The following is a 27,421-nucleotide window of genomic DNA, read 5'->3' on the forward strand; positions in this document are numbered from 1 at the left end:
ATGTCAGGCAGCAGCAGGCTCTCTCCTCCAAGATAACCTTTGATTTCTTCACTTGAGAATCTAACCCGTGAATCTGTATTTTTCACAAGCGTGAAAATCCTGTATTTACGTTATCCCATTCAGTGGGGCTTGTGCTACTGGACACTCTGGTGCCTTGAGAGTAACATCTGACTACCAAATCCTGAAGAACTGAAGTATGTGTGCTGTCATCTGTGAAGCAAGCAAGGTGGTGGACCAAAGGAAGAAACCCACATCAGTGCTGTCAACAGCCAGCCTTCGCCTCACCAGAGCTCCTCACGTGAGAACAGCCACCTCGTGAGACACGGGTGGGAGCTGCTGTCACAATTGCAAAAGTGCTCTGCTTCACTTTGGGACGGTGTCATTCTGCTGATGGCACTAAAGCTAGGGAAGTTCCTGTCTCTGGAAGGAGAGGTGGCTGCCTGCGAGGATCTGCTGTCATGCCTTCTGTAGGAAAACCCCAACCAGCTGTCACCGTTCCACCTCTGAGGAAAGATAGGGAAAGCTGGGGAGGGTAGTGGGGGCGCTGGCCAAGATTTCATTCCTCCACGTGGGAAAGTGGCTCAGGAGTGACGCGGAGTTCCAGAATAAATATCAATTAGAGCTTCTTTTAGACCAGACCATGCTGCAGTCTGTTCTGACTACATTTCCCTCATCTGTGATCAGTGCACCTCTGAACACCGCGACAGAGCCAGGTCCCTAAATCAACCAGTTCTTCATGCTTACTGGACCTCTCTTGCTTCTGGGCTTGGTCAAACGTTTGCCTGTGGAAGCATCCCCTGCAGAATATCCCCTTCAGCCCTGCGCCTGCCTCCTCGTCGTCAAGGTGGAGACAAAGCGTGGTTCTGGGGAAGAGCTCTGTGATGGATCCAGTGTCATACACGCACCCTGGAGTGTCACGAGGCACTCGGAAGACTATGGGAGAGGCCAAGACCACTCCCCAGCCTGCCAGGGGCACAACCTCCAACACGGTATGTACGTGCTCCTGCACAAAGAGCAGGAGATCCACACGGCTGCCCTTGTAGCGCCTTGCTTTTGCTGCCTGGGAACAGTTCAGAGATTTGGAAAAGGTGAGAGATTCTTATATTGGCCTGATTTAAGTGCAGTACTTCATGCTGTAGAGCATATTGCGAAAGAGATTTATTTGAATGATGGTGACCCCTTCATACTGTTTTCCAGTTGTTCCAGCGTAGCTATGAAGGAAAACAAACAACAAGGAGATTTTACCACTTTTTTTTTTCCTGCCTTTTCACACAGAATTTTCCTGTAAAATACTGGGCTGAGCCCAGGCAGCAGTGGCACTTTGACCTCAAGTGGGATGTCCACAGCTGTGTGTATCCTCCTCTTAATTGCTGTCTGCTTTGCCCAAGATAGGGAGATGCTCATGGGAGTTGTGTGAGATCTTAATAATCCTCTTGTGTGGCAGTTGCTGTAAATGATCTTTAAAGACTTCAAGCAGAGGAAGATAAATAGGGGAATAGTCATAAACTGAATTCTGGTTCTTAAACCAAGCTCTACTTAAACCAAACCCTGTGCTCTCGCAACATCACTCCTGTCTGCTTATAATCCGGGCTGCAGAAAGCAGGGGCCAACAAGAAGAGCATGGCCAGCAGTTCAGAGGAGATGGTCTCTCCCCTCTCAGTGCTGATGAGGCTGCAGCTCAGTGGCCTCCTCAGTGTGCAGTGCTGGGTTCCCCAGCACGAGGGATGTGGATTTACTGGGGAGAGTCCAGCAAAGGGCTGCTCGGGGGAAAAGCTTGGAGCATCTGGCACCCGGGGAGAGCCTGAGCGAGCTGGGGCTGTTCAGCCTGGGGAAGAGGCAGTTTGGGGGATCTTGCCATCTGTGTAAACTCCTGATGGGGGAAAGACGGCTGGCGCAGACTCTTCTCAGTGGTATCCAGTGGAAGGACAAGAGGCAATGGGCACAAATGCAATACAGGAAATTCCATGTAAATGTAAGAAACTGTGGGTGGGGTGGGTGGGTGTGTTTTTCCTGCCAAGAGCGGTCAAACACTAAACCAGACCCAAACCTCTGCCCCCTGAAGCGTTGTCAGTTTACAAGTGGTTCCCTCACCGGAGAACATGTGTCTCGCAATGCTCTGGGCATGGGGCTGGGGAGGTGGCCGGCGCGAGCAGGGAGACAGCCGGGCAGCGGTGCTGGTGTGGCAGCAGCTCTGCTCTACGCTTGTATGGTGAGACCAGTTCCTTCCTGCTGGCCCTTGCCCACAACCACCTCTTGAGCCCTCTCCCCTCCACCATCTGGGCATAGAGAATACCTGAAGTGATTAGGGGAGGTTTTATCTCTGTCCAGTTCTCTGTGGCAGAAGGAGAAAAAAAAAAAAAAGTATCTTAGGAAAAATTAAGAACGGGATTTAGAGATGTACTGGAGTAGTTGTCCATCTAATTTGTAGTTGTGTATCTGAAAATAGGCCATGACAGGTGTTTCAGAAGCAGCATCTCTCTTGGTTTCATTTTGTTGAATCTGATTTTATGATAGAGTACCTTATTTTCTGGGAAATAAACCTTGGGAGAACTTGTCATATTTTAACAAAGTACAAAAACCTGGTGGCCACTGGGCCAATACTGTCTCGTTAAGCCTTATAGCTATGCTAGGGACAATGCGGTATGTCAAAGAGATTCACCATTACTGGTGAATGACCTCTTAGTGCTACTGCACTGACCCTTAGTGCACAGAGGAGTTTGCCCGTGGTCCCTGTGGACCCTCCTGTGCTCTTCTGGGATGGTGGGTGCTGGCGGGAGCTCGCAGGACGCACCAGCGGCTGTGGAGATGGTGCTGCTGCCATGACCCCCGTCTCCAGGAGCCGAGGCAGATGAAGGCAAAGGAGCACAGCAGCCCTTGCACCAAGGGCTGAGCAGCATTTGATGGTGCTGAGCGCCCAGCTGGATGGTGTCCTCCTGGGAAAGGCAGTGCTCCCGTCCTGGATGAGCCATGCCCATGCAATTCTGGGTGAGTCAGCCCTTTGACAGCAAGGACTTTGTAGCCCTGAGTCAAGCATGAGTTTACTGCTGCGCCGCTGGAGCATCTCCCCTCACGGGCATGCAGAAGCCGACAGTAAGTAGCTGCTTGTTGACGGTCCCGTTGGCAGCTCTAGGGGCAAGTGACAGGAGCCAGGAGAGGTGGCACACAGGGCGTGACAGCAGCTGTGGAGCACAGACTCCTGCTCTTGCCGTATCCAGCCTTGTGCGGTGTTTGTAACTGTCCTGGTGCCACAACTGGACTTCTCCTGGGCGCAACTGCGCGTATGGGTAAGGAGCAATGTCTAATCAAATTACCCAAATACGTAGTTTTTTCCTCTTGCTTTCACAGGAGGCACAAGCTACACAAAAAGCATTGCTTAAGGAGCATTTCGCTTACAGACACGGACCAGTCTGTCTTGGCTTCGTTATCAATAGAGGTCAATGCGTAGATGTGATTATAAGGCCACTTTTTTTTCTTATATATATATTAAGGTATTTGAAATACATTAAAACACCACAGCTGCATCTCACTGGAGTTTTGAAGCTGGCAAACTGTCGATGTAATGGCATTTATAATCCTTTTCCTCCCCAGCAAAAAGCATGTCTGGGTTGGGGTTACTGAGTCCTGCGGGAATGTGGGCCCCTGTCCAATGGAGTGAAGCACCTGCTTAAGGTTAATCACGTAGTTCAGTGGTTTTCTGGGATAGGCCCATTTGCAGGTGATAAAAAGGCCCACAGATAACCAGTGAAGGCAGTGCAAAACAGAGAATTATTGTCTAATGATATTAAGTGCCTTTTATCTTGGATGGCTTGTAAGAAATGAAATTCTGAGCTTGTCACCAGCCCTACAGCTCATTTGGGAAGTTTTTAGAGCTGATCCAGAAGTCCCCTGTATATGGTTCCAGGCCTTATATCAGCGTCAGCTGCACACTGATATATGTTAGCCAAAAAAAATTGATTTTCTGTGCTATAATGCTACCTGCAAGTGGGAATACGAGTAAGTCTCATACGATGTCCCCTGCAAATTTTGTTTTCTCATAGTCTGTACTGTCCGTCGGATCTGGGGAGGAGGCGGCAGGAGAGCTCTTTCACCCATGTTGGCCGTACCTTCCAGCGCATTTCCTCGCTGCAAGCTGGTGCTGGTGCTCACCCTCAGGTCAGCCAGGCAGGCGCGGGAAGCAAACCCCCGGTGGTCCAATGTCTGGAATGGAAGTGGTTAAGAATTCAACTTTCTAGAAAGTAAGTCATGCGAAGATGCACATGTCTCCTTTTGCAGTTATCTTGGGCTGCCTGACTCTGCCGTTTTCTTGGGAGCATTCAGATTTCTGGGGTGGAAAGACTGTCGGTAGTGTGGCATCCTCCCGCCCTCCTTCCCTCCCAGGCCTCCTCCTCGGCTGCCGGCTGAGCTCGCCTGTGCAGCTCCTCACCCCCAGCTGGCTATACCGGGGTTTCCCCAGCAGCACAGGTAATGCAAACCACTGATACTTCCAGTGTTTTTCTAGTGCCACATCATTAATCCTGTGCCTGCTGTAAGGAGGTTCAGGTTTTTTAAGGTCGGCAGTCAAACTCAAAAGCTGCTATAGGCTGGGAGTTTTGGGTCAGCCAAGAGTGACACTTTTGCACATGAACTCCATGTTGTTTCAGCAGATCCACCACTTCTTTTACTTTTCTTGGGGTTTTTTTTTGTGGTTTTTTTTTTTTTTTCCTGAGCTGATAATGATATTTTATTGAAATTTCCTTTGGGTTGAGTGGGTCATCAAGCCCGGCCAGTAACAGCGCATGTTTCTGTTGAACGTGATTCTTTCCTCAGAAAGAGGAATTCCCTGCCTGAACTGGGCGAGTAGAGGGTGACAGGCGAAGGAAGCGGGAAGAGCTGCCTGTCCTAAAGACAGTCTCAGCCTGCAGCAAAGACTCTTTCTTCAGAGAATCTGGTGTTCACTGCTGTTCCTGGGCTTCCAATAATCACACATGCCTGGGAAAAGGGCAGTCGGTCCGTCGGCTGGAGAGCCTGGCGCTCAGGGCTCTTGACTGAACCTGCTAAAGGCAAAGGAGAAGCTGCAGTTGCGTACGTGGGAAGAAAATGGAAGTGATTTCAATGATGCTTGTGTTTTGGAACAGTCTGGGATCAAAATGACATCAGGGACCTCAAGGCTCTAGTCTCAACGAAGAGGTGAAACTGTTAGCGCAGTAGAGTCTCAGTTCCCCGTGGCAGGCTGAGTTCAAGAAAGTTCGGTTGTTTGCAATTCCTCAGCACCTCCAGAATGCCCCTGTGTGTTCTTGGGTGCCTGCCTTATGCTGATAAACCGTTGCTGGCCTTTCTTCCCCATGAAAAAGGAGATGAAAACCACAGTCCTTGCAGCCTTGGGCTTGTCTTGTCACAGTGGTGCTGTGGCTGCTGTTGTCTTGCCTTAGTACTCCTTGTTCCCGAGACTCTTATTGTGATGTTTGGCCTCCTGAGAGGGAGTCACAGCTTTCTGCATGTTGTTTTCATGTGATGTGTCCTTCCCGTTGCTTCTGTTTTCCTTTTGTTTTCGTGCTTAGCTCCAAAAAACAGCCTCACTGTTCACTGGTCTGCCACGGCTGCTGAGCTCAGTGGAGTGGGAGGCTGACAGGCAGCTGATGGGATGCGGCCCCACGCTGGCACCAAACCAAGCTCCTAACCTTAGTAGGAGCTTTTTGCTCCTGACTGGATAAACGAGGGCTGGGTGCTCTAGGGCTGATTTTATTTCTCATCAAGTGACCCCTCACAGCACTCTCCTCCTCAGCCCCTTGGCCAATACCCTGGTTGTCAGAACTATTCCAAATTGTCCTGGTTTGAGAGACACGGGGCGAATTTCTCTTCTAATGCCTGGGAAAACTGGGTGTAGTCCTTGCGTACTTTATATTGGTATCGGGCTCAATACTGGTTCTTTAGAGTTATTAATGTTAATTATCTAGTCTTATCGCATTAAATCTGTTTATATTTCAACCCTCAGGTTTCCTTGTTTTTTCTCCGATTCCCCTTCCCGGCTAGGGAGGGGTCATGGGGTGAGAGAATAATTGTCTGAAGGACAACAAATTGTCGTAGGTTTCTCAAACCGTAACAGCAGTGCAGCAAACCGAAGGCAGAAGTGGCCCTGCCGCAAGTGCCGGCCTCCGCTCGGCGGGGTTGTGCTCTCCTGCAGTGCCCGGCCTGCCCCGAGGAACCGCAGGGGGAACCGGGCTGCCCGGTCCCATCCTTAAAAACAGTGCACAATGCCAAAGTAACAAGGACTAGGAATTAACTTCAGTCCTAAAGCGCCTTCCTTCCACGTCCTGACCTCTTGCTTTTGCAGCCGGGAAGGAAGATGGGATCATGGCCTTTATAATCGAAGCACTTTTCTATAGCAAACCCTCAACGTTGGAGGTGCTCGGGGGTACGATCCCTGGATCCAGCTTAGCCTTACAGCTGTGTGGAGACCACCACTCCAAACCCCCTGATGCCCCTTTCGGCACCGAGCCTCCTCAGGATAGGGGTGTTATAAATGTCATAGAATCGCCCAGGTTGGAAGGGACCTTTCAGATCACCGAGTCCAACCATCAGCCTCATACTGCCAAGCCCACCACTAACCCCTGTCCCTCGGCACCATGCCTACACGTCTTTTAAATCCCTCCAGGGATGGTGACTCCACCGCTTCCCTGGGCAGCCTGTTCCAATGTTTGATAACCCTTTTGGTGAAGAAATTTTCCCTAATATCCATCCTAAACCTCCCCTGGTGCAATGTCGGGCCATTTCCTCTTGTCCCATCACCTGTTCCTTGGGAGAAGAGACCGACCCCCCCCGGCTACCCCCTCCTTTCAGGGAGTTGCAGAGAGCGAGAAGGTCTCCCCTCAGCCTCCTTTTCTCCAGGCTGAACACCCCCAGCTCCCTCAGCCGCTCCCCACAAGGCTTGTGCTCCGCACCCCTCACCAGCTCCGTTGCCCTTCCCTGGACACACTCCAGCCCCTCAGTGTCTTTCTTGTCGTGAGGGGCCTTTTGGTGAATAAATTTTCCCTAATGTCCACCCTAAACCTCCCCTGGTGCCACTCGAGGCCCTTTCCCCTTGTCCTGGCGCCTGTTCCTTGGGAGACGAGTCCGACTCCCCCCGGGTACCCCGCGTAGCCCCGGCTGGGGGCCGCCATGGCGGGAGCGGGCGCACCTCCGCGGAGCCCCGCCCGGGCCGTGTGCGGGGGCGGGACGGCGCCCGCCTGAGGGGACACGGCGGCACCTGCCGCGGGGACAAAGCGGGGCCGAGCCGGGGGTCGGGCCGTGCCGGGGCCCTCCCCGTCCCCGCCCCCGGCCCGTCCCCGCCCGCCGGCAGGGAGGCGGTGGCCGCGGGTCGGCGGGGCTCAGCGCGTACCATGTCGCCATGTCGGAAGTGAGGAAGTTCACGAAGCGGCTCAGCAAGCCGGGCACGGCCGCCGAGCTGCGGCAGAGCGTCTCGGAAGCGGTGCGGGGCTCCTTCGTCCCGGTGAGCGCGGCGGGGCGCGGCCCGGGGCGGCGGGCGGGGAAGGGGCAGCCTTGGGCAGGGGCTGCGCGGAGCGGGGGGAGGCTCCGGGGGATGCGCGGGGCAGGGCGCGGCGGGGCAGCGGCAGAATTCCCGCGCTGGCGTCCCCCTCCGCCTTGTGTCGCGACATCCCGCCTTCCCCCCCGCCCGCCACCTGCCGTCCCCGGCCGGGTCGGGGCGCGGGTAAGCGGCGGAGTCGGTGGGCGCTGGCGCGGTGGCAGCCCCCGGGCGGGGGGCGGCCCCGCTGCCGAGCAGGAGGACACGGCGGGGGGCGCCGCGGGCGCTGGCGACGGGCCCGAGTCCGCCCCGTCCCGGGAATCGCGCTCAAATGTCCGGGGCGAAGTCACCTGCTTTAGCCCTGGGCTCCATCCCGGCGTGCGGGATGCTGCAGCAGGTTGTCTTTGTTGCGCCGACGCTGTGCGGACGTTCGCCACCGTCCCCCGGGGGGGTGCTGGAGCCAGCTCAGCGCTCCCCTGGGCTTGGTCGGATGCATTTCGGTGTCGCTCGGTGAATTACTCTAGCGTGTGATCAACTTTGACCTTGACATTGATGGAAGGTTAGTCAATGGGATGCGCAGAAAGCGCGGTGCAAGTTCGGTGAATAATTTCTGTTAGTTCTGTACTGACAGATGAAATGGTACGTGCTGTTAAATAAATGGAAGGTTTTAAATCATTCTTTTAAAAAACAGTTTTCTTGTGAATTTACTGATTTCTGTAGCTGAAAAAAGACATGGTAATAATCCAGTCTGATTTCCTTGTGCCACGGCTACTGCTTCCTACGTGCAGATGTTCAGGGATCCTTATGGGTGCCCGTGTGATTTGCTTTCCCTCTTTCATCAACAATACACGGGGACAAATGCTTTGTACACGCTGATGGAACCTCTCATTAAAAATGAAATTGTTTGCGTAGGACTTGAAGAGCTTTGGTATCCTACAGGCAAATGGTTACTGGGTGCCTGTGCCAGGTGCCTTCTGTCAGAGAGGGAAGGGATGGGTGGGGCTGCAGATGGAAATAAATAAAACCTTGACAGCACCCCGAAGGAGCCGGCAGAGCCCAGCAGCTGCTCTCTTTCCGATCCTCTCTGGGGTTTCCTTGCCCACACCATCTCTCCCTCCGACAGGCAAATCCCCCCCAAGCTGCCCTGCTGCTCAGTTTGCAGCCAGGCAGACCCACGGGGGGCGAGGGCAGGTGTCTCTAGTTCCTAGGTCTTGGCAGAGTTTCCCGCTTTCGACAGTTCAGCGACGAGGGATAAATCCTGGCACTTCTGCATAGGAAGAGCCACAAGACACTGCGGCGTTCAGGGAGCAGGGAAGGAGGTGGCATAAGCTTATAGGGCTGTCTCAGATGGTACTTTGGCCACCCTCAGTGATTAAAGATGAGATTATGCTTTCCAGGTTCCTTCAAGAAAAAGGTGTCCTCTCTGTCTACCAGATTGTTGTCCTTGCGAGGAGGGGATGTCTATGCACTGCTGTGCTGGCTGTTGGGAGGGCGGAGGGAGCATCCCGGGAAATGATGGTGGGGAGTGGTGGAGAGGGGACACACACCAAAAAGCCATAGTTTCTGACCCTGCTCGCGAGGCAAGGCTCAGCGTTGGCGCTGATGAGCCGGGCAGCTGCAGAGCGTGGCCTAAGCACGTCCCCTGCCCACCTGCCCCTGCTCGCCACAGGCAGAGCAGGGGAAACCGACGGCCCCCAGCATCAGCCGTGTGCCAGCGGGCTGGTGCTGAGCTCACCGGTGCCACCAGGACGGCTGATGGGTAGGTGGGGAGCCAGGGCTGGAGCTCGGTAAGTGGATGGGGCGGGCTGGCAGCGTGCCATGCGGTGCGTCCGGGAGTCTTGGGAGCTGGGGCTTTCTGGCAGGCTGGAGTCGCACTAGGGACCTTGCTTGGCAGGTGCCATTCCCTTCCTGCAGCCTGGACACTGCAGGTGACATTAAGTCAATAAGAGCATGTGAACAGGGATCCTGGGGACGCCCTGCTCATCCCTCGGTGATCCTGTCAGACCTGCGCTGTCTGCTGGCCTTGGGGCAATTGCAGCTGGGACCGGGAGGATCTGTGGTGGTGAACGTGGATGGGATGAAGGGTTGGGGAGCAGAGCTAATGCTGCCTGTACCAGAGCAGAGAACTTCATCCGCGGGAGGAGCGGGCGTTGTAGGGCTCTTTCCATGCCTAGATTGAGCTCGGCATTTTGGGCATTCAAGGCGCTCCCTGCCGACAAGGAACTGTCTGAAATAAGAAGCCATTTGTAGTCAGTGGATGAAAGCGTAGTAAATGAAAGCGTAGTAAATGAAAACGTCTCGGTGAGGAAAGCCTTTAACGTCATGGAAGCGGTCAGCTTGTGTGGAGCTGCAGTTTGTGTGTTAAAGGAGGTGCATCTCCAGCCATGAGCGCTGTGCTCCTGTGGCCAGCAGCATGGTGTCTGGTGCGATGCAGCTCCCAAACCGCTGTCCCGCAGGTGCGGTGAGGCTCATGTCATCTCATTTCTGTTCCTGGCTTTCCGTTTATGCTTGTCTAGCACCAGGACAATATTTTCGCTTCTCTTTGGTGTGCAAAGCTGGAGTGAAGTCGGCAGGAGTTTGGTTGGTGAGTTCTGGCAGAGCTTTGCTCTTATGTGCAGGCAAAACGGGAGCGCTGGGTATGGTGGTGGTCAGACATCGGCAGCAAAGGGAGGTTGTCCCTTTCTGAGGTGTCCTGGGGTACCCGTGTGCCACCCATTGCCCTTTGGACCAGCTGCCAGGATGCAGTCAGCGCTGCTCCTCTCATGGTGTAAGCAGAGCTGTAATCTGGCGCTGTTGCTGTGGTGGGGACCTGGGGGCACGTCGGTCCCCAGGAACAGGGAAGGATGAAGTGCAGCTTTCACTTGGGGCTCTTTTGTTTCTCCTCACTGTGCTGGTGTTCCCAGCATCCCGGCTCTCCTTCTGGCCTTGCGTCCTGTTCACAGACGGGCTGCACGAGGGAGGTCTTGGTGAGAGGGAGAGGGAACGGGAATCCCGTGGAAGCGCATGGAGCCCTGCGGAGCAGCCAGGGCGGCTGGGAGCCCCATATCTCTGTAGGGCAGATGGTATCAATTCCAGCTTTGAACAGCCCCTGGTGCACGCTACTGATTGTGACTCATGGATGGAGTTCGGGCAGAATAACTCACAAACGAGGCCAATGTTCAAATAAACAGACAAATTTAGCAAAACCTTTAAGTTGGCGAGTGGGATAAATGACATGCTAAAAGATGAAGGAAAACTTTACAATTAGGTTAAAGAGAGGAACAGTCAAAGCCTAAGTGTGATAGCTTAAACTGTTCTTAACCAAGAAATTACCTGCAGCTTAAACCTTGGGGCACCAACAGCAAAACACTTGTGTTTGTTAGAAGTGCGACTTCAGAGCCAGGGTGCAAAGTGCTGGTGATGCCTGGGAGAGGCACCTGGGCTCGACCTCAAGGAGAGCAGCCAGGCACCTGATTTGGGCTCAGACCTTCAGCGCAGTCTCCCTCCTCCCGTCCTCTCCATGCGCGGGATGCTGCTGGGTGTGAGTGGGAAATTCACGGCAAGGCAGGAGAACCCTCCACCAAGGCACTGGCTGACACGGGAGCATCGCGAGAGGATGCTCAGGAGGATGCTCAGCCCTGCTCTGGTGCCCGATCCCATGCCCTGGTGCCCGTGCAAATCTCCTTCAGCCCACCTTTGCTCTCCCTCTGAAAGCGTCGTGGGGCGCCATAGAGTCGAGCAGTTTAAGAGCACGCGTGCGCGTGAATGAGATCTGGGATCCTGGGTCTTGGGCACCACTAGGAAGACAGCAAGGGCTCTCCCTTCTGCCTGGGGACCCGAATCGGCTGCACGGGGTCTCTTTCACGGTTTCCCTGTGTGTGTGTACGGCTGCAGCTGAGCTGGAGCCTCCCATGCTCCGTGGGACCCACGTCCTTGGCAGCGGGCAGGCCCCGCAAGGAGAGGGCAGTGTGTCAACCCGTTGCAAGTTTTCTAAAGGTGCCATTCTCCATGTCGTGACAGAGGAATGAAATGTGCGGGAGATGGGATCAGAGGAGCAAGCACTTAACAAAAACCCAGACAATCCATGTTCCCACTGTGCTGCCAAAACTAGTCGTCTGGTGGCAATTTTAAGTCTCCCACAATTACTCTGATTTTCTTTATATCATTTCTGCACAGGTTGACTGAAGATACATTTACTGCTTTGCCAGAGAGGTTTACAAAGGATGCAGATCAGGAGCACCTAATCTGAGAAGGAGCAGCTGCACAGGCTTTGCCCACGATGAGTGTCGGCCAGCCCACTGGGGCATCCCCAGGCACCCCAAGGCACAGCTTGGTGGCACCTGGGCACACTCACAGCTCTCGGCCACCCATCTGCATCCAGCCCTGGGGCCATCAACATCAGAAGGACACGGAGCTGTTGGAGCGGGGCCAGAGGAGGCCCCGGAGATGCTGGGAGGGCTGGAGCCCCTCTGCTGTGAGGACAGGCTGAGAGAGCTGGGGGGGTTCAGCCTGGAGAAGAGAAGGCTCCGGGGAGACCTTCCAGCCCCTTCCAGTCCCTAAAGGGGCTCCAGGAAAGCTCGGGAGGGACTCTGGATCAGGAAGGGGAGCCATGGGGCAAGGGGGAACAGTTTTAAGCTGAAAGAGGGGAGATTTAGCTGAGATCTGAGGAAGAAATTCTTTGCTGTGAGGGTGGTGAGCCCCTGGCCCAGGTTGCCCAGAGAAGCTGTGGCTGCCCCATCCCTGGAGGGGTTCAAGGCCAGGCTGGACGGGGCTTGGAGCAACCTGGTCTGGTGGGAGGCGTCCCTGCCCAGGGCAGGGGAGGTGGAACTAGATGATCTTTAAGGTCCCTTCCCACCCAAACCATGCTGTGATTCTATCTGCCAGCACATGATCTCCCAGCAATCGCCGCGTAGGAGAACCTCTGCTTGCAAACAACCGCATCGATTCTTGCCACGCAGGGGTGTTCTAGCTGGGTGTCTGCTCTCCTGTGTTGTGTGGTGCTGCGGGACGTGCTCCCTGAACCCCCCCCCACGCCGTGAGACTGTGGGCAGCGTGCCAGGGGAAGATGGGTTTTGTTTGATCCTGGCTGGGCTGGGCTTGTATAGGTGGCTCCGTTTCAGGCAGACGCAAAATAGGAGATAAAAAGCTTCTTAACAGTGATATTAAGAAGGTTTTGATGGGAAGCAAAAAGGCATTTTGTTCTTTCTGTGGTTTTTTTCAGCTTGAACTATATTATTAGTGTCTGAATTTATACTCGCGCAGAGGAAATCAGCTTTCTGCATAGAATCCTCTTTTAATAAGCTAAATTCACTTTGATCAATGTGAAGGCTGTTTATATGCAGCGTTTGTAGTGATCTTGGTGCTCGAGAGAGACACGGAATATATGCGTGTTCCCCCTTGAGTGTAGTCAGTATGCTGTGTTTGCATAATTTACGTAGAAAAAGAGACGTAGATGAGACATGGGAGCAAATTCTGCCCCTGCGTGGGTGGGTGGGAGGTTTGCTGTCGGCTCAGCCAGGGCAAGTTTTGGGGTGCCTGCAGGGTCGGCTGCTGCAGCTCGCTCGGGCAGGACGTGCTTACAGAGAGATTGTTGCTCACAGGGGCTTATTCAAGAAAACACTTCAAGGCGTTCTTAAAATTAATCACGTGCTTTCCTGAACTGGGGCTTGTGTGCTGCGATGGGCTGGCTTTAGCCCCGGGGGGGCTGAGTGCCGCAGGGTGGCCTGTTCGGCTCCTGCCTGAGCACACCCCGGTGGCGCAGGGGATGAAGGGCACTGATTTATGGAGAGGAGCAGGCAGCTATTTGGGGCCACTTCTCAGCAAATTTCCAGTATTTCTCCTCCAGACACCCAGTCCAGAAGAGACGAAGCAAGACCTCGCTCCTCTGCACACACCTGCGTGTCGAGGGACAGGTGTGCAGGGTGAGCTGTGGTCAATGCAGCCATTTCTTGAGGGTTTTGGAGGCTATGACAAGCTTTTGATGGGGACTAAATCTTATCCTTCCCAAGGCTTCATTTAAAGGTGTGTGTGTCCTCCTGCCCATGATAGGGAAGCTCTAGGAAGAGCGCAAAGCATCCAGCCCTTACACGCGTGTGCGTATACCCCTTATCACGTTTTGCTGGATGTGTGGCTGGGGTTTTAGCACTTGGCTGGGCAAGGCTGAGAGCGGTTTGTCCTGCGCCAGGGACAGCGTCATGAAAATGCAGCTGTCCCTGCATTGACAAGCATGTGCCCCAACCGGCCGCCGTCAGTGCAGCGGCACGCCTGGGACAGATGGCTGGTTGGTGGTGCCTGCAGCTCATGCCAGCAATGCGGCTGCAGATTTGGTGCACGCAAAATCCAGCGAGGGGATGGCTCTTGGGCTTTGTTTCAGCCTCTTCTGGGGCCTGGAGGTATTTGCGGAGACCCCCTCCCCTGGACCAGGAGAGTTTGAACCAGTTCTGCCTGCTGTAGTGCATATTGTAGCATCCTTTTATATATGTGCAGCTCGATGGCTCTTACAGCGTTTGACTTAGCCCTTTGCACGCTGATTTATTATCTCTAATGATGCAAAGTTACACAAAGCTTTTGACATTTCTGCAGCCTGTGAATGCAAGTCACAGCCACGCACAGCCGCTGAGCAGCAGCCAGGCTTGGGGCAGGCGTGGGCTTTGGCTTCCCCTCTTAATTGGCCTCCTCACTCCCCTTCTGCCCGAGGAAGAAAAGGGAAGGAAAGGGTGGTTTCGTTCGCCTTTGTGGGCATTGCTGTCATCTCAGAAATGCTGGAGTTCGTTTCCCTGCCACCATCTCCCTCCGTCTCTTTCATTGCCTTAAAATGTACAAATCAAAGCTCTCCCTTGCTGGCTCCTCTTCCCTTCAGCACAGCCCTGGCTTATCTTTACAGCTTTTCCCGGCCTCCCGCCGCTTCTCTAACGGGGTCAGGTCTGCTTGTTCCTGACCCCGTTCTCACCCCTCTCTCCTTTCTTGCTGAAATGCAATTTTTTTCTCTGCCCTATTAATACCTGCTGCCCCGGGGGTGTCCCTGGGGAGCAGCTGCGGCTGGGAGGGGACCCTGCCTGGTTGGGTCCAGAGCGCTCCCTGCTCCATCCTCCTGCTCCTGGCTCCGTGCTGGGTGACGTCCTCCCCCGCAGCCCGATCCCTTCATCCCCAGAGCGGGGACACGGCATGGGGGCAGCCAGCAAGACATCTCTCCTGTGCCGTATTAGTCATGTCAAAGTGCTGTACGTTGCTGTCTGTAACAGCATATATAGGTGGATAACTGTACTTGGGCAGTGGTGGGAGCCTGGGATGGGGGCTGGAGCCACAGTGCGGGGTCTGTGCGGAGCAGGGCATGTCTCAAGGGAGGCACGGCTTGGGGTGGCGGCTGGTCCCGTGCCTGCCGGGGCTCTGCCAGCCTGACAGGCCCGCAGGGACTCGGGGAGAGGGCTGGAGGGGCACAGGGGGTTGGGCTTATGACAGCAAAAGGCAGGGTCGGGAGAGGAGAAAGGAGCCCCATCCGTTCTCGGAGGGGAGATGGTGGGGTGGGCTGAATGCCCACAGAGGTGGTTTTCAGGGCGGCAAACCCAGCCGCTTTCCGTGGCAGTTTGGGGGTCCAGGAAGGTTGCATTGGACTCAGACAGGTTTCCCTCATGGTTCTGCCTTTTCCTCCATGCCTGGGGAGACCTACATGCTCCCCTGTCCCTTTGCATAACCCCAGAGCTTGTGTGGATGTCTTCTTCTGGGGAAACTTCGAGGTGCTTCCGTCGGCAACGACATTTTGATGGCGGGTGTGTTGAAGCTTTGCAGAGCCTGTCCGCAGGCCCTCCGCCTTTGAGAAGGGTTTGCCTTTGCAGCTGTCGGCCCCTGCGTCCGATGCCCGTGGCCCGAAGACAGAGCACGGATGGGGGCTGAGAAAAACAACTTCCTGAGCCGGTTAAACCACCGCGGACATGGCTGGGGTTTGACTTCGCTGCCGGGGCTGTTCGCTGTATTGCTAAAGGCAACCCAAAACCGTCTTGCAACTTCCTGCTCCGTTTTTTCCCCAGCGTGGCTGTTTGGGCTCGGGCAAGTCGCTTTGCCATGGCCGGGCTTGTTTCGTGCCGCCCGCTCGCCCCCGGGGAGTGGCTGCACTGTTGGCCTGGCCCCGCGTGCAAGTGGTTTCTTAAGTGAAAAACAAGTTTTTTAAGAGCAGGCAGGAAAGGGAGGGGTTCTGCTTCTGTACAATTAATTGCTTTAAGATGTTCTGAAGTTGTCTATTCTGGAACTGGATGCTAAATATAAAACCGATACTACATAAATAAATGATGAAACACCAGTGACATCTGAAAAATACTTTGGGATGCTCCAGTTAAGAACTTACATAAATAACATGTATTATTATCGTTGTAATTACTATTTTCCTTTTTTAGCATGCCTGCGCTTACAGAATGTTTTGAGAAGTCGTATCTGGCAGAAATTCAGCTGTCCCATAGAAACCAGTACTCTTTTGCCAATTTCTATTAAAGCTATTATTTTCAGAGGAGAAAATCAGAGCTGGGCTGTGTTTTCACCGCTCTCAGGCTCTGCGGCAGATGCTCAGCTGGATGCAGGTGCAACTCCGCTGACGTAGAGCTGCGCTGATCTCTCCCTCCGCTCCCGGTGCAGAAGGGCTGGATTTGAGCCCTGCGCGGGCAGGGACACTCTGAAAGGTGTGTCTGGGGACCGGAGATGCCATGGCAGCCTGCACTGAGCTGTCACCGGTGTCTCTCACGCAGAAGCACTTGGTGATCCCGAGGAAGGTCAGGGCACAGAGGACAAGGGTACTGAAAGCAATGTCAGATGCTTTGCCCCATGCAGGAGCGGTGCTGGATCACTTCCAGTGAGTGCTTAAGCCAGAGGTGGACCGCGCCTCCAGCTGCCGCTCGCCTCTGGCACTGCTTTCCCATCAACACTGCGCTTGTTGAGGGCAGCGTTTTCCAGAGGTGATGTGGGAGGGCACAGCACTCGTGGGCTGGAGGGGCAGCACTGCCCGGGCCACTCGCGGCTTGGCTGTGGACTGTCACCGCTTCGTGGTACGCAGCTTCTTCCTGACGGCCGTTTCCTCGGCTGAAGGGGTTATGCAAGAATCTCCAGCTTTCAGGGAGAAACAGCATTCCTGGCCCTTGTGGCTGCAGGAGGAAGTTTCAAAATGTGATCTGCTAAAGGCTGTGAAGTTTGGAGCCCACTTCTGAATTAAGTGGAAGGGAAATGAAAAGCCATATGCTGATTACCCTGGCTTCCTGAAGTTTCTAAGCCAGGCTGAAGACGTTTCAAGCCTGAATTAGTTTTATTTGCCTAAGCAGTAATGACAGGTAAATGTTTGTACGTTTACACCAACATCAGTTTTTTGACTTCAAGCCTTCTCCAAGCTGGTTTCTTGCACTGATGCTCCGCCACTCTCAGAGACAGCCCTGATAACTGCAAATGCTTGCGTTATCACTAGAGAATTGGGCATTGCAGTCAAAAAAGGAGACGTCCAAGGTACAAAATACCCAGAACCCAGGCTGCTCTTCGCAGTGCTCCGATGAGGTTCTGCAGCCACCCGGGGCCGTGGAGGCGGGAGGTGTGGGTTGGTGAGATGCTTTTGCACAGGACTTGGGCAGGGTGCAGGGAAGCAGTGGAGATGGGGCAGGCTCTTGCTCTGCGCTTTCAGATAGGAAGTGTGAGTCATTTTCACTGCAAGTGTTTTCTTGCAGGGTGCCAGGACTGTGCACCCATCTCCCCTTCCCCACCACCTGGCTTTTTATTTCTCTGAGAGCTCCTGTCCAACACAGCCATCTCCATTTAATGCGGGGCAGGGAGGGGTGCAGCAGCCTGAGCTCTCCGCGCTGTCTCAGAGCAGGAGCGTGGCGCAGACCAGCACATGCTCCTCTACGGAGATAGGAGCATGGGGGCTCTCACCCAGAGCCCCATCTAATGGGACCCCTGGAAATGATGCAGCTGTGTCTCCCACTGTTCAGCCGCTGGGCTCCCTTAGCCCCCCCGTACCCACTTCTGGGTGTAAAAGAGACAAAGCGAGTCCTGCAGCTCGTTGTGGGGGTGCTGGGGTCTGGGGAAGAGACAGTCTGCTCGCCTGGACCACGGCTGGGGAAACGTTTCCCTCCAGGGCATAGCACAGCACCGCAGGGGAGAGTGGAGGTGCTGGGTACCCCGCTGAAGGCAGCACCCAACAACTCCTCAGGGAGCCCGCGCTGCCGAGAGAGGGTCTGTTTGCTGCTGGGAAGGGAGAGCCCTCGGAGGGCTGGTGTGCCATACATCTGGTCCCGTGTGTTGGTCCGGCCCATGTGAGCCTGTGTCCTGCTTTCCTGTTTCTGCTCCGGGTTGCAGAGCATCCACGTGCTGTGAGCATCCACGCTGGGCAGTGCCGCCAGCTTTGCGCTGGGATGGGGGAGCGGGGGGCAGGAGATGCTGTCCGGCTGCCATGGGAGCTCTCGGCGCGATGCTCTTCCTGAGGTTGCTAATGCGCTGCCCGCAGGAGGGCTGTGTGGAGCATTGCTCTGAGCCAATCTCTCCACGTCAGGCCCTTTTTCCTCACCTCATCCTTGTCCCTTCCTGGCTGCCTGTGGGGCCCTTCCCTCCTGTCTGCAGCGCACACCCGCTGCCCGCCTCGCACCTCAGCCGCTCCGTCCCCATCTCCTGCCCGCTCCCCCATTGCACCTCAGCCCCCCGTCCCCATCTCCCCTGTCATAGCGGCACAGCCCCAGCCTTTCTTCAAGCCCTGCGTGCTGTGGCATCGCCTCTGTGCTCACCCACCTCTAGCTCAGCACCTCCCAGCTGAGCCAAGCCCGCATCCCCCGTCCCACCCACCCCGCCACCACCTTGGACCAGCTTCTGGCACCCTTACCTCTCCCTGCTGCTGCTGCTCCTCCTCCTCCTCGGGAGGTTTTCCTCCCCTGGCATTTCACAAAGCGCTCAGTGTGTTTGCATGTCCGTCCTGCCGCCCACCTCTCTCCCCTGTCCCACGTGCAGACGTTTCCCCTGTGGTCTCAAGCTCAGCATTTTTGTGCCTTCAGCACAGCCAGGATTCCTGTCTGGGCATTCCTCTTGTGTTTTTAAACTTCCTTCTCTCTGGACAGCGTAAAAACAGTTTTGGCCTGCTCATACCCAGCTTTATTGACTATTTTTCATCCTTGTGGTTTTACCATGGCCCGTCTCTGCGCCTTGCCCTGGGCCCAGCCAAGTGCTGGGTTTGCAGCAGGCTCATGGGCACAAGCTCCCTCCCCATCGCCTGGCGAAAGCTGCTTCGTTGCCTCTCCTGATTTCCTCCCAGAACGTGGCTTTGCTGAGAAGCCCACAAAGCTGTTGGCAGCGGCAGGGCTGCGCCATGTTGTGACTGCTGCCATGTGTGCTGACTCACACCGTCTCCCTCTGCCCGTCCTCCTCTCATCTCTGTTTCCACCTCTCCCCCCTCTCCTGGGCTTTTGAACGCAAAGTCTTTGGGGAAGAGACTTTATTCTGGCTTGGCACAGGGTCATGGCAGTTCCAGGTGCTGGCTAGCCGAGATTCCTGGAATGATGGACTATGCGTGAATCTCAGCTTTTCTAAATGAAGCTCTGCAGTTTTTCTGCAAGCCTGAGTTAGAGCATGTAGATGAGATCAGATGGCAGTGCAGGCGCTGGGGGCAGAAAAAGCAGAGTCACAAATGTACTGTTTAAAAAAAAAAGAAGCACAAAAAAATCCCAAACCGAACCAACCAACCAACCAACTCTTAAAGGTCACACCATTTGAGAGAGCCTTGACCAGAGATCTTTGAATCTTTGGAAAAGCTTTTCTATGGATAGAAATTGCTCCATTCCGTGTGCCCATATGGTTTGCCAAGTGAGCGTTCTCAGTTCCCATTCAAATTCTCCCATGTACTGTCAGGTTTCGTGAGCAAAATAAAGAATGGGGAGTTCTCTTTGCTGTCTGCGAGGTATCCTCGCATTTCCAGATTGCAGGGGGAAGTGGTCCCTCTCTGCCCTGGGCTGTTGCCAGTCTTGGAAGTGATGTGACTGTGACTAGTACGTCCAAAGGATAGTTGTTCGCTTCCCTTTTCCCCCCACCCTTTAGCTTTTAGTCAGTTCCCCAGATTGACTTTGCCTCCTATTTTCAGTGGATTTCACCTACTGGGTCCTTTGGAATTTGTTTTAAAATTTGGACTTTGCCAAACTTTCCACATAAGTAGAAAAACAGGGTTGCAAGAGATGAGGGAGTAAATAGGTAGGCTGTAAAATGCTGGCTAAATTTTGGGGAACAGTTGTGCAGTTGGAGGCAATAAATGTCGTCCATGCTATTTTCCTCCTCTTTCTTTAGCTAGTCTAAAGAACCGTCACTTTTAATGTTGGGATCGCCCTTGTGCCTTAGCTGCGTTGTGAGCGTGGATGCAGGCGCGGGGTTGCGCTTTGCTTCTGAGGAAGTGAGAAAGCGCCAGGTCCCGCCTGCTGCTCAACCCACAGCCTTTCGGTGGAAGGCAGGCGGAAGCCTCGCAGGGCCGCCCAGGCAGCGATGGAGAGGGGTGTGGGTGCGCCACCTAAAAGGTCTGAAAATACAAAAGCTTTCTCGTAGTTTTCTTTTGGCCGCTGTTTTTTTAAAAAAATATACTTGAATGGAACATTTCTCCTTCACTTTCGGTACATTCACATCATTTGGATTATATACCTGTTGTCATTCTGGGAGAAAAGGATCTCAGAAAAACATTAATCATATAGAATCATAGAATGGTTAGAGTTGGAAGGGACCTTAAAGCCCACCCAGTGCCACCCCCTGCCCTGGGCAGGGACACCTCCCACCAGACCAGGCTGCTCCAAGCCCCGTCCAGCCTGGCCTTGAACCCCTCCAGGGATGGGGCAGCCACAGCTTCTCTGGGCAACCTGGGCCAGGGGCTCATCACCCTCACAGCAAAGAATTTCTTCCTCAGATCTCAGCTAAATCTCCCCTCTTCCAGTGTAAAACCATTCCCCCTTGTCCCATGGCTCCCCTCCCTGATCCAGAGTCCCTCCCCATCTCTCCTGGAGCCCCTTTAGGGACTGGAAGGGGCTGGAAGGTCTCCCCGGAGCCTTCTCTTCTCCAGGCTGAACCCCCCCAACTCTCTCAGCCTGTCCTCACAGCAGAGGGGCTCCAGCCCTCCCAGCATCTCCGGGGCCTCCTCTGGCCCTGCTCCAACAGCTCCGTGTCCTTCTGCTGTTGGTGCCCAGAGCTGGAGTCAGCACTGCAGGGGGGTCTCCACAGAGCGGAGCAGAGGGGCAGAATCCCCCCCCTCGCCCTGCTGCCCACGCTGCTGGGGATGCAGCCCAGGCTGCGGGGGGTTTCTGGGCTGTGAGTGCACGTTGCTGGCTCATTCATGTGATGTACAAGTGCAGGATGCTGGAAGACAGGTGGCTACTGTTTTTCAGGCAATAAATGTTTAAAATAGAAATGGCCTTTTCTGTTCTTCCCCACATGAGTATCTCCAGTTATCGTTAAAAACCTTTGTTCACAACAAGCAAATATAAGGAATTTTATAAGCTTTGCAAATGGATACAGAAAGGTGACAATTTAATTAGACTTCTTAAGATTCCCCGTTCTTGGTTAATGGGTAATTCCCTTGCTAAAGCTTTCCTCCAAACTCTGGTGGTTTCTCTTGGGCTGGGGTCTCTGCTCAGGCTGGCGGGGGTGGCAGGACAAGCTGGGCGCTGAGGATGAGGACCTTTCCTCGGGGTTTTCTGTGTGCTGGGCCCTTTGTGCTTGCGCTTGGCCGAAGGCAGAGCCTTGCGTTGGTGTTCGTGGGCATGTTTCTGTTGAAGTCATTTCACTGAATTTCCTGTTAAAATGCCAGCCAACTTGCTGGCTGGTGGAGAGTCAATACTCTAATAGATAGGCTGTTGTTTCCCTGCGCCGTTGTCCAAGCGGAGCCTCGTGACCCAGCCTGGCCCAGGGCTCGAGCGCGGCAGACCACCCTCTTCCTCGCGCTCCTGTGGCCCTGTGCTCAGGGGCCGCAGCAGAAGGACAGCGAGAGCAACGTGTGGGTTTTGGGAACAGGCTGGTGCGTGGGGGCTCGAACCAGTGTTTTTTTTAAGGGAGGTAAGTGTGCTTATCCAGGAGGGTACGCTGCTCTCCCCTTACCTTTGTTTAAAGTCGTGTTTTTCCCCTGTGAGGTGTTTCCCACGGGTCTTCGTTTTTATCCCAGTGCAGTGGCTGTGGCTGGGCTCGGAGTGCAGAGGGCAGCTCGCCCCAGCCTGCCCACGCAGTTGGAGGAACCCAGGAGCATCGCCGTGCACTTGTCTGACTGCCCTGGGCGAAGAGCTGCTGCCTGTACGACGGAGAACAGGATGGCTTTGGCAGCACTGCATGGTTTTTTTTCCTGCAGAAATGGGTTGATTTTGTTGCTGGACTGGCAGCATTTCTTTGTACTTGGATATTGGCTTTCCCCGTGGAGGAATTTGTGGTTTCTAAGACTCTAATTGCTTTAGTGTAATAGTTTTTCCTCTGCTTTCATAGTGACTTTGGTGGGTGCCATCTGCTGTTGCCATGCTGCAGCACCAGGCAGCATGAGGCTGAGCCCTGGGTGCTGGAAGGGGTGTGCTTTAACCAAGCTTGTCAGAAAAAATAAGACTTTGAAAGCTGTTTTTCAGGGCTTAAAGCTTTACCTCCAGCCCTGTTGGACTCTGGACTCTAGGGTAGGCTAAAGGGAAAAAAATATTTGTGATGGCTTCCTCCAGCCGGCGTGGATCATGATGGACAGAGGAGTCTGTGTTTCAGTGATGGCAGGCAGGGGACAGGCCACATCCTTTTGTGAGCAGCTGCTTTGCCTGCAAACGGCTTGACCTACATCTTTTGGCTTCACTTTAGAGACGTCGCTGTGGTCTGTGACAGCCCGGCTTTGTCGTGCTGGGTGCAAGCACAGCCGGCATAACGCCGTGCTGCAGGTGCGGGAGAGCTGAAACTGGGAAATGGGGTGCTGCCTCCAGCTCTGGGGCCACCAGCATAAGCAGGACGTGGACCTGTTGGAGCGGAGCCAGAGGAGGCCCTGGAGCTGCTGGGAGGGCTGGAGCCCCTCTGCTGTGAGGACAGGCTGAGAGAGCTGGGGGGGTTCAGCCTGGAGAAGAGAAGGCTCCGGGGAGACCTTCCAGCCCCTTCCAGTCCCTAAAGGGGCTCCAGGAAAGCTGGGGAGGGACTCTGGATCAGGGAGGGGAGCCACAGGACGAGGGGGAATGGCTTCCAACTGAAAGAGGGGAGATTTAGCTGAGATCTGAGGAAGAAATTCTTTGCTGTGAGGGTGATGAGCCCCTGGCCCAGGTTGCCCAGAGGAGCTGTGGCTGCCCCATCCCTGGAGGGGTTCAAGGCCAGGTTGGATGGGGCTTAGAGCAACCTGGTCTGGTGGGAGGTGTCCCTGCCCAGGGCAGGGGGTGGCACTGGGTGGGCTTTAAGGTCCCTTCCAACCCAAACCATTCTGTGATTCTGTGAAATCACATGGCTTGGATAAGGAGAGCTCTAGGGACTGCATTTCTAACAGCTCCGGAGGAGAAAGGCCTGTCTGTTGGTGCTGCAAAGCCCATCTGGGTGACAGCTCTCGGCATCCCTCGCCTCATGGGGCTCCACCTGTCCCAGGACTCATCACGGCCTCACAGGATATAGAGCACAACACGAGCCTGCACAACATGTTTTGTCCAATTTCGCTAAATCCCCAAGTGTGGAAGGGTTGCAGTGGGTTATTTTAAGGAGCTTTTTCCTATCTGTGGTGAGAAGTGCTGTATGGGTTTTGAAGCCTCTCGTGTGAGGATGCGGGATTCTTTTCACTCCTTACTCTTTAATGGCCGTCGAATCCCACGAGGGTCACCGCCACGACTTTGTCTTGCTGGTCATCAGAGTTGTCAGAGTTAGAAAAGAAGTGTTATGAAAACCCCAGCTTTTAAAAAGAACCACTTTAGAAACAAGAGTCCCAGCTTCAGGACCACGTTGCAAAAAAGGACTGAAAATATTGTGTAATCAGAAGGCCTGAGTTCTGCATGTCCAAAGCTGCTATTTAATGCCATAGCCATGTGAAAGGCTCTTAGAGGGAATCTCATTTACCATGACAGCTGCTGCCAGGGTGAGGTGGGATGGGAGCTGGTGTGAGCAGTGCTCGGCTCCAGGCGCTGCTTTGAGCAGCGTACGCTGCTGAGTTTTGCCAGGGTTGCTGTGGCGATGAGCAGCAAGAAAGGTAAATTGGACGGGTCGGCAGAGCCCCGTGCACCCGGTGTGTCGGGTCCTGCCTGGTCTCGTGGGGTGGCCGAGCCCTGGGGACATCTGGCCCCAGACCTGCAAATGGGGAAGCAGCTCGTGAATGTCCTGTTAATTCACATTAATGGGCAAAGCTTGGCAAATTTGCAGAAGCGCATAGTGTTATCCTGAAAGAAGACCAGTGTTTCAGATGATTAACCAAATTCAATTAAGCATTTAAAGAGCATGAGACTGAGAGAAAATGGATTCCTTCTCTCCATCTACCTGTTGGGGTTTTGGGACTCCTGTTTTTCAGCTGATCTCTTCCTTTTTGCTGAGACTCCGGTGAAGGAGCAGGGGCTCCTGGTGCGGTGATGCTGGCAGCCGGCAGCGCTGGGGCTGGCCACGTTCCTCACCCCGTGTCCCCGATCCCCATGGCCAGGCCGGTGGGTCTTCTCCTCCTCTGGGCCTTTGTCTGTCCCACCAGCAACACAGTGGGCTTCTCCTGCGGTGGCTGCGGTGCTTCTGCCGGTGCTAACATGGCACCAGGTTTCTTTCAGGACGGTGCAAGCAGTGAAGCAAAGTTTCCAGAGTGCGGTTAAGAGGGAACTGCTTCAGATGCCCGAGCTAATCCACGCTGCATTCCTGCAGTATGGAAAAGAGACATTTTGAATGCAAAACTCTCTGAGGCAGGAGGTGTATTTTCCCCAGCCAAGAGTAAGAGCTTCTTTGTGGATGGCCAGAAGCACGGCAGAGCGGGTGCTCGGCAAATGGCTGTGCAGGAATTGCTCTGCCCAAAGGCTCATGTGGCCACAGGCATCGCTTACATTAGTAAAATAGGCCTTAATTGCACAGAGGCTCTGTGCTGTCCTCCATCGGAGGGATGCTGGGATGTCGTCCTGCTGCTGGGATGCAGTCCTGGGAAACACGGCGTGAAAGGTACCCGCTTTGCATTTCTGAGGTGCTGTGGGGAAAAGCTTTCATCTCAGTTTTGCTTTCTGAACGAATTAAAGGCTGACCAGTGGCGCACCTGGGATGGAGGAACAGCCTCTGCTTGGTGCGGCTGGTCCTTTGGGTGAGAGAAGCCAGAGGCAGCCTGAGAGGTGACTGCCTTTGCTGCTCCAGCCCGGTGGACCGTCCAGGTCTGCTACAGACCCTGGATTTTTATTCTCTTTTTACCATGCACCAGAGTATGGCAAAAAAGGAAAGTAAATTTTTTTTTTTCAATTCTTTGATTTTTTTTTTATTTTTTTTTTAAAGGGGCTGGTGCGTGAGAAGACATCACCATAAAAAGATTTTCTGCAACATTTCAGAAAAATATTAAAACAAGATTAAAATATGACCATCCCCAAATAGCTCTTGCTTGGGGCCGTTACCCCCTCGCATGGCAACTGCCTCCCCAGATTCCCAGCAGCAGCTCCGCTTCAACGCAGGAGATGCTCAGCTGTCATTAAAGCAGAACCGTGGCTCACGTTTGCTGCAAAGGGCTTGAAAACATTCCTTAATGCATCCCAGAGACTCAGGAGCCAAAGGCACAGGACAGGAACCCTTTGGCTATGGTTGGTTTCGGAAGAGCAACATTGTCTTGGCTTATCTCATGTGTCATAGGCAACATTGGGCTGTTTGGATGCTTGGTGGTGGGGCAGTTTACCCCAAGGTGTTATATGGTGCTGGGATTTGGTCCTCACTTTGGACTCATTTTCCCACGCTGCAGGTTTTGCTGTCTTCAGCGAGAGACCTTTAACTGGTCTCGTTTTTAATTCGGGGAGCGTGCTACGTGAGTAGCTCATCCCAGCAAAATCATTCAGCTGGGAGGTAAAGCTTGCTGCAGATGGGGAAGCATCCGACGTTCCCCTTCCGAGGGTGGGGAGCCCAAACACACCACCCTGCAAGGGTGTCATCCCAGCAGCACGTGCCATCCAGGAGGCATGAGGCTGCTGGCAGGCTTTCACAAATACCGTCCGCGGCATTGCCGGGCATCAACAGCCTTTTGGCCGTGATTCAAAACAAGGCAAAGTTGATGTGTCTGAATTTGCTTCCCCTTTTATTGTGACCGCTCATATACAGAGTCATGGGCTTGCTTTTGGTGTAAAGTTGAACTTTCACAGCTGCGGTGCTAAGTGCCTGGCTCTTGCTTATGAAATCTGAAGTCTTGGTCTGGGCAGCGGAGATGATATTTGCCTACTTCAGAAGTTGCCCTTGTGTTTTCTCACATTTTTTTTAAGTTCTGTTTTCTGGACTTGTAACCTGGGCAAAAGTAGTGCAATAGCAAATGTAATGGCACTCTCCTAATAGGTTTTACTTGCGACTCCACGGATTTTGGAGAAGTTCCTCTTGCTTCCCAGAAATATAAGTGAGAGCAAAACCAGGCCCCAGATGTTTCCAGCCCTCAGCTGTGGCTGAGGTGTGATTTATGGAGAGGGCTTTCCTGCCTTTCCAGAGGGATTCCGCTTTTCCTTCCATGGGGCAGAATTCCTGCGCTGAAGGGGGTAGCAGCTGGCTTGCTCTCACCTTGCCAGCGGCACGTTTCCAGAGAGGGTACGACTTCGTCAACTCCTCCAGCAAAACCAGCTTCGGGCTGAGCAGAGCCAGTGCCAGAAGCCGAATTCCTTCTCCGCCGTACCCATGAGCCACTCTCTCGCACAGAAAGGCGCTGAAGCTTGCAGCTGCTAAAGCTGTGGCCTGTCCAGGAGGATTTTGTGGTCCATTAAGAAATTAGAGACTGTGCTTGGACCAGAGCAGCAGTGCTTGCAGGGCTTTGTTTCTTCCCGTAGCTCATTACCAGGCATGAATAACTTAACCCCTTGTTTCCCTCTCTGTAAAACACACACGGTGGTGGTTACCTGCATCACACGAGTATGAGATTGCTGAATTAGCCAGCAGTTCACTGGTAACACGGTAATGGTTTGAAATTGTCAGGCTAAATTAAGCACAAGATGTTAGTTATTTTATCTATTATATATACGTGTGTGATTTTTTTTCACCTTCTGTGTTTCCTGCAGGAAAAAACCAAAGTGGTTGAACCCCTGGACTATGAGAACGTGATCCTTCAACGCAAAGTTCAGATCTACAGTGATCCCCTCCGGGACCTGCTGATATTTCCAATCGAAGACGTATCTGTGAGTTTGCACTGGCTGTTTCTCGTGTTTGAGTCTCGTTCATCTCCAGTCCTGCTTACCTTGGAAAATTTCCGCTGTTAGCCACATGTTGATTTTGGCTGCGTTACTGACACAGAAAACCAAAATGACCCCCTGGTGATTTGGGCCCACCACATTTACTTAAGGCAAGCACCAAGCCCTGAAGACCCAGTTTGCGCTGAAACCATGTTCTCCTTTTCCCTGCAGATCTCAGTCATCAGTCGACAGAGGAGGACTGTCCAGTCCACAGTGCCAGAAGACGCTCTAAAGAAAGCTCAGAGTCTCTTCGTCAAAGAGGTGAGGGCAAAAGGCCACGCAATGCCCGCCTTCAGCACATCCTTAGGCAAGACACTCTGCTGTAGCTCCCACTCTGCGGGACTGCAGATCACTTGCTTTTCCCTGTGTGGGAAGCACCAGTCACCGTCAGGCTGGCCGTCGAGATGGTTCTCAGGGAGGCTCTTGTGCAGGGCTGCTTCCCGTGGGGTTTTGTATGCAGCAGACAAGGCGTGTGGCTCTGCACCCCCTGCCCCAGCGGCAAGGAGCATCCCGAGTGCCAGGGGTCTGTTCTGTAACATGCTGCTCTCTAGGAACATTCCCTCCAAATGCAGTGGAGCTACGTGCCAAGCGATGGTCGATGTCGAGCTAGAGACACCAC

At 54.0% G+C, this 27,421-nt stretch overlaps 1 protein-coding gene across 7 annotated transcripts in view; it reads left to right on the forward strand.

Annotated features, from left to right (window-relative positions):
* The first annotated feature begins 7,302 nt into the window (after positions 1-7,302).
* DOCK11 (dedicator of cytokinesis 11) overlaps positions 7,303-27,421 on the forward strand; it is an 88,047-nt gene continuing 67,928 nt past the window's right edge. For all 7 annotated transcript variants that reach the window (XM_063347435.1, XM_063347440.1, XM_063347437.1 and 4 more), the window contains exons 1-3: positions 7,303-7,465; positions 26,632-26,748; positions 26,974-27,063. In XM_063347435.1, coding sequence (XP_063203505.1) covers positions 7,364-7,465; positions 26,632-26,748; positions 26,974-27,063 — 309 coding nt within the window. In that variant the 5' untranslated portion in view covers positions 7,303-7,363. The remainder of the gene's footprint in view (positions 7,466-26,631; positions 26,749-26,973; positions 27,064-27,421) is intronic.

Source organism: Chroicocephalus ridibundus, chromosome 9 (genome assembly GCF_963924245.1).
Source record: "Chroicocephalus ridibundus chromosome 9, bChrRid1.1, whole genome shotgun sequence".
In the NCBI taxonomy this organism is placed as follows: Eukaryota; Metazoa; Chordata; class Aves; order Charadriiformes; family Laridae; genus Chroicocephalus; species Chroicocephalus ridibundus.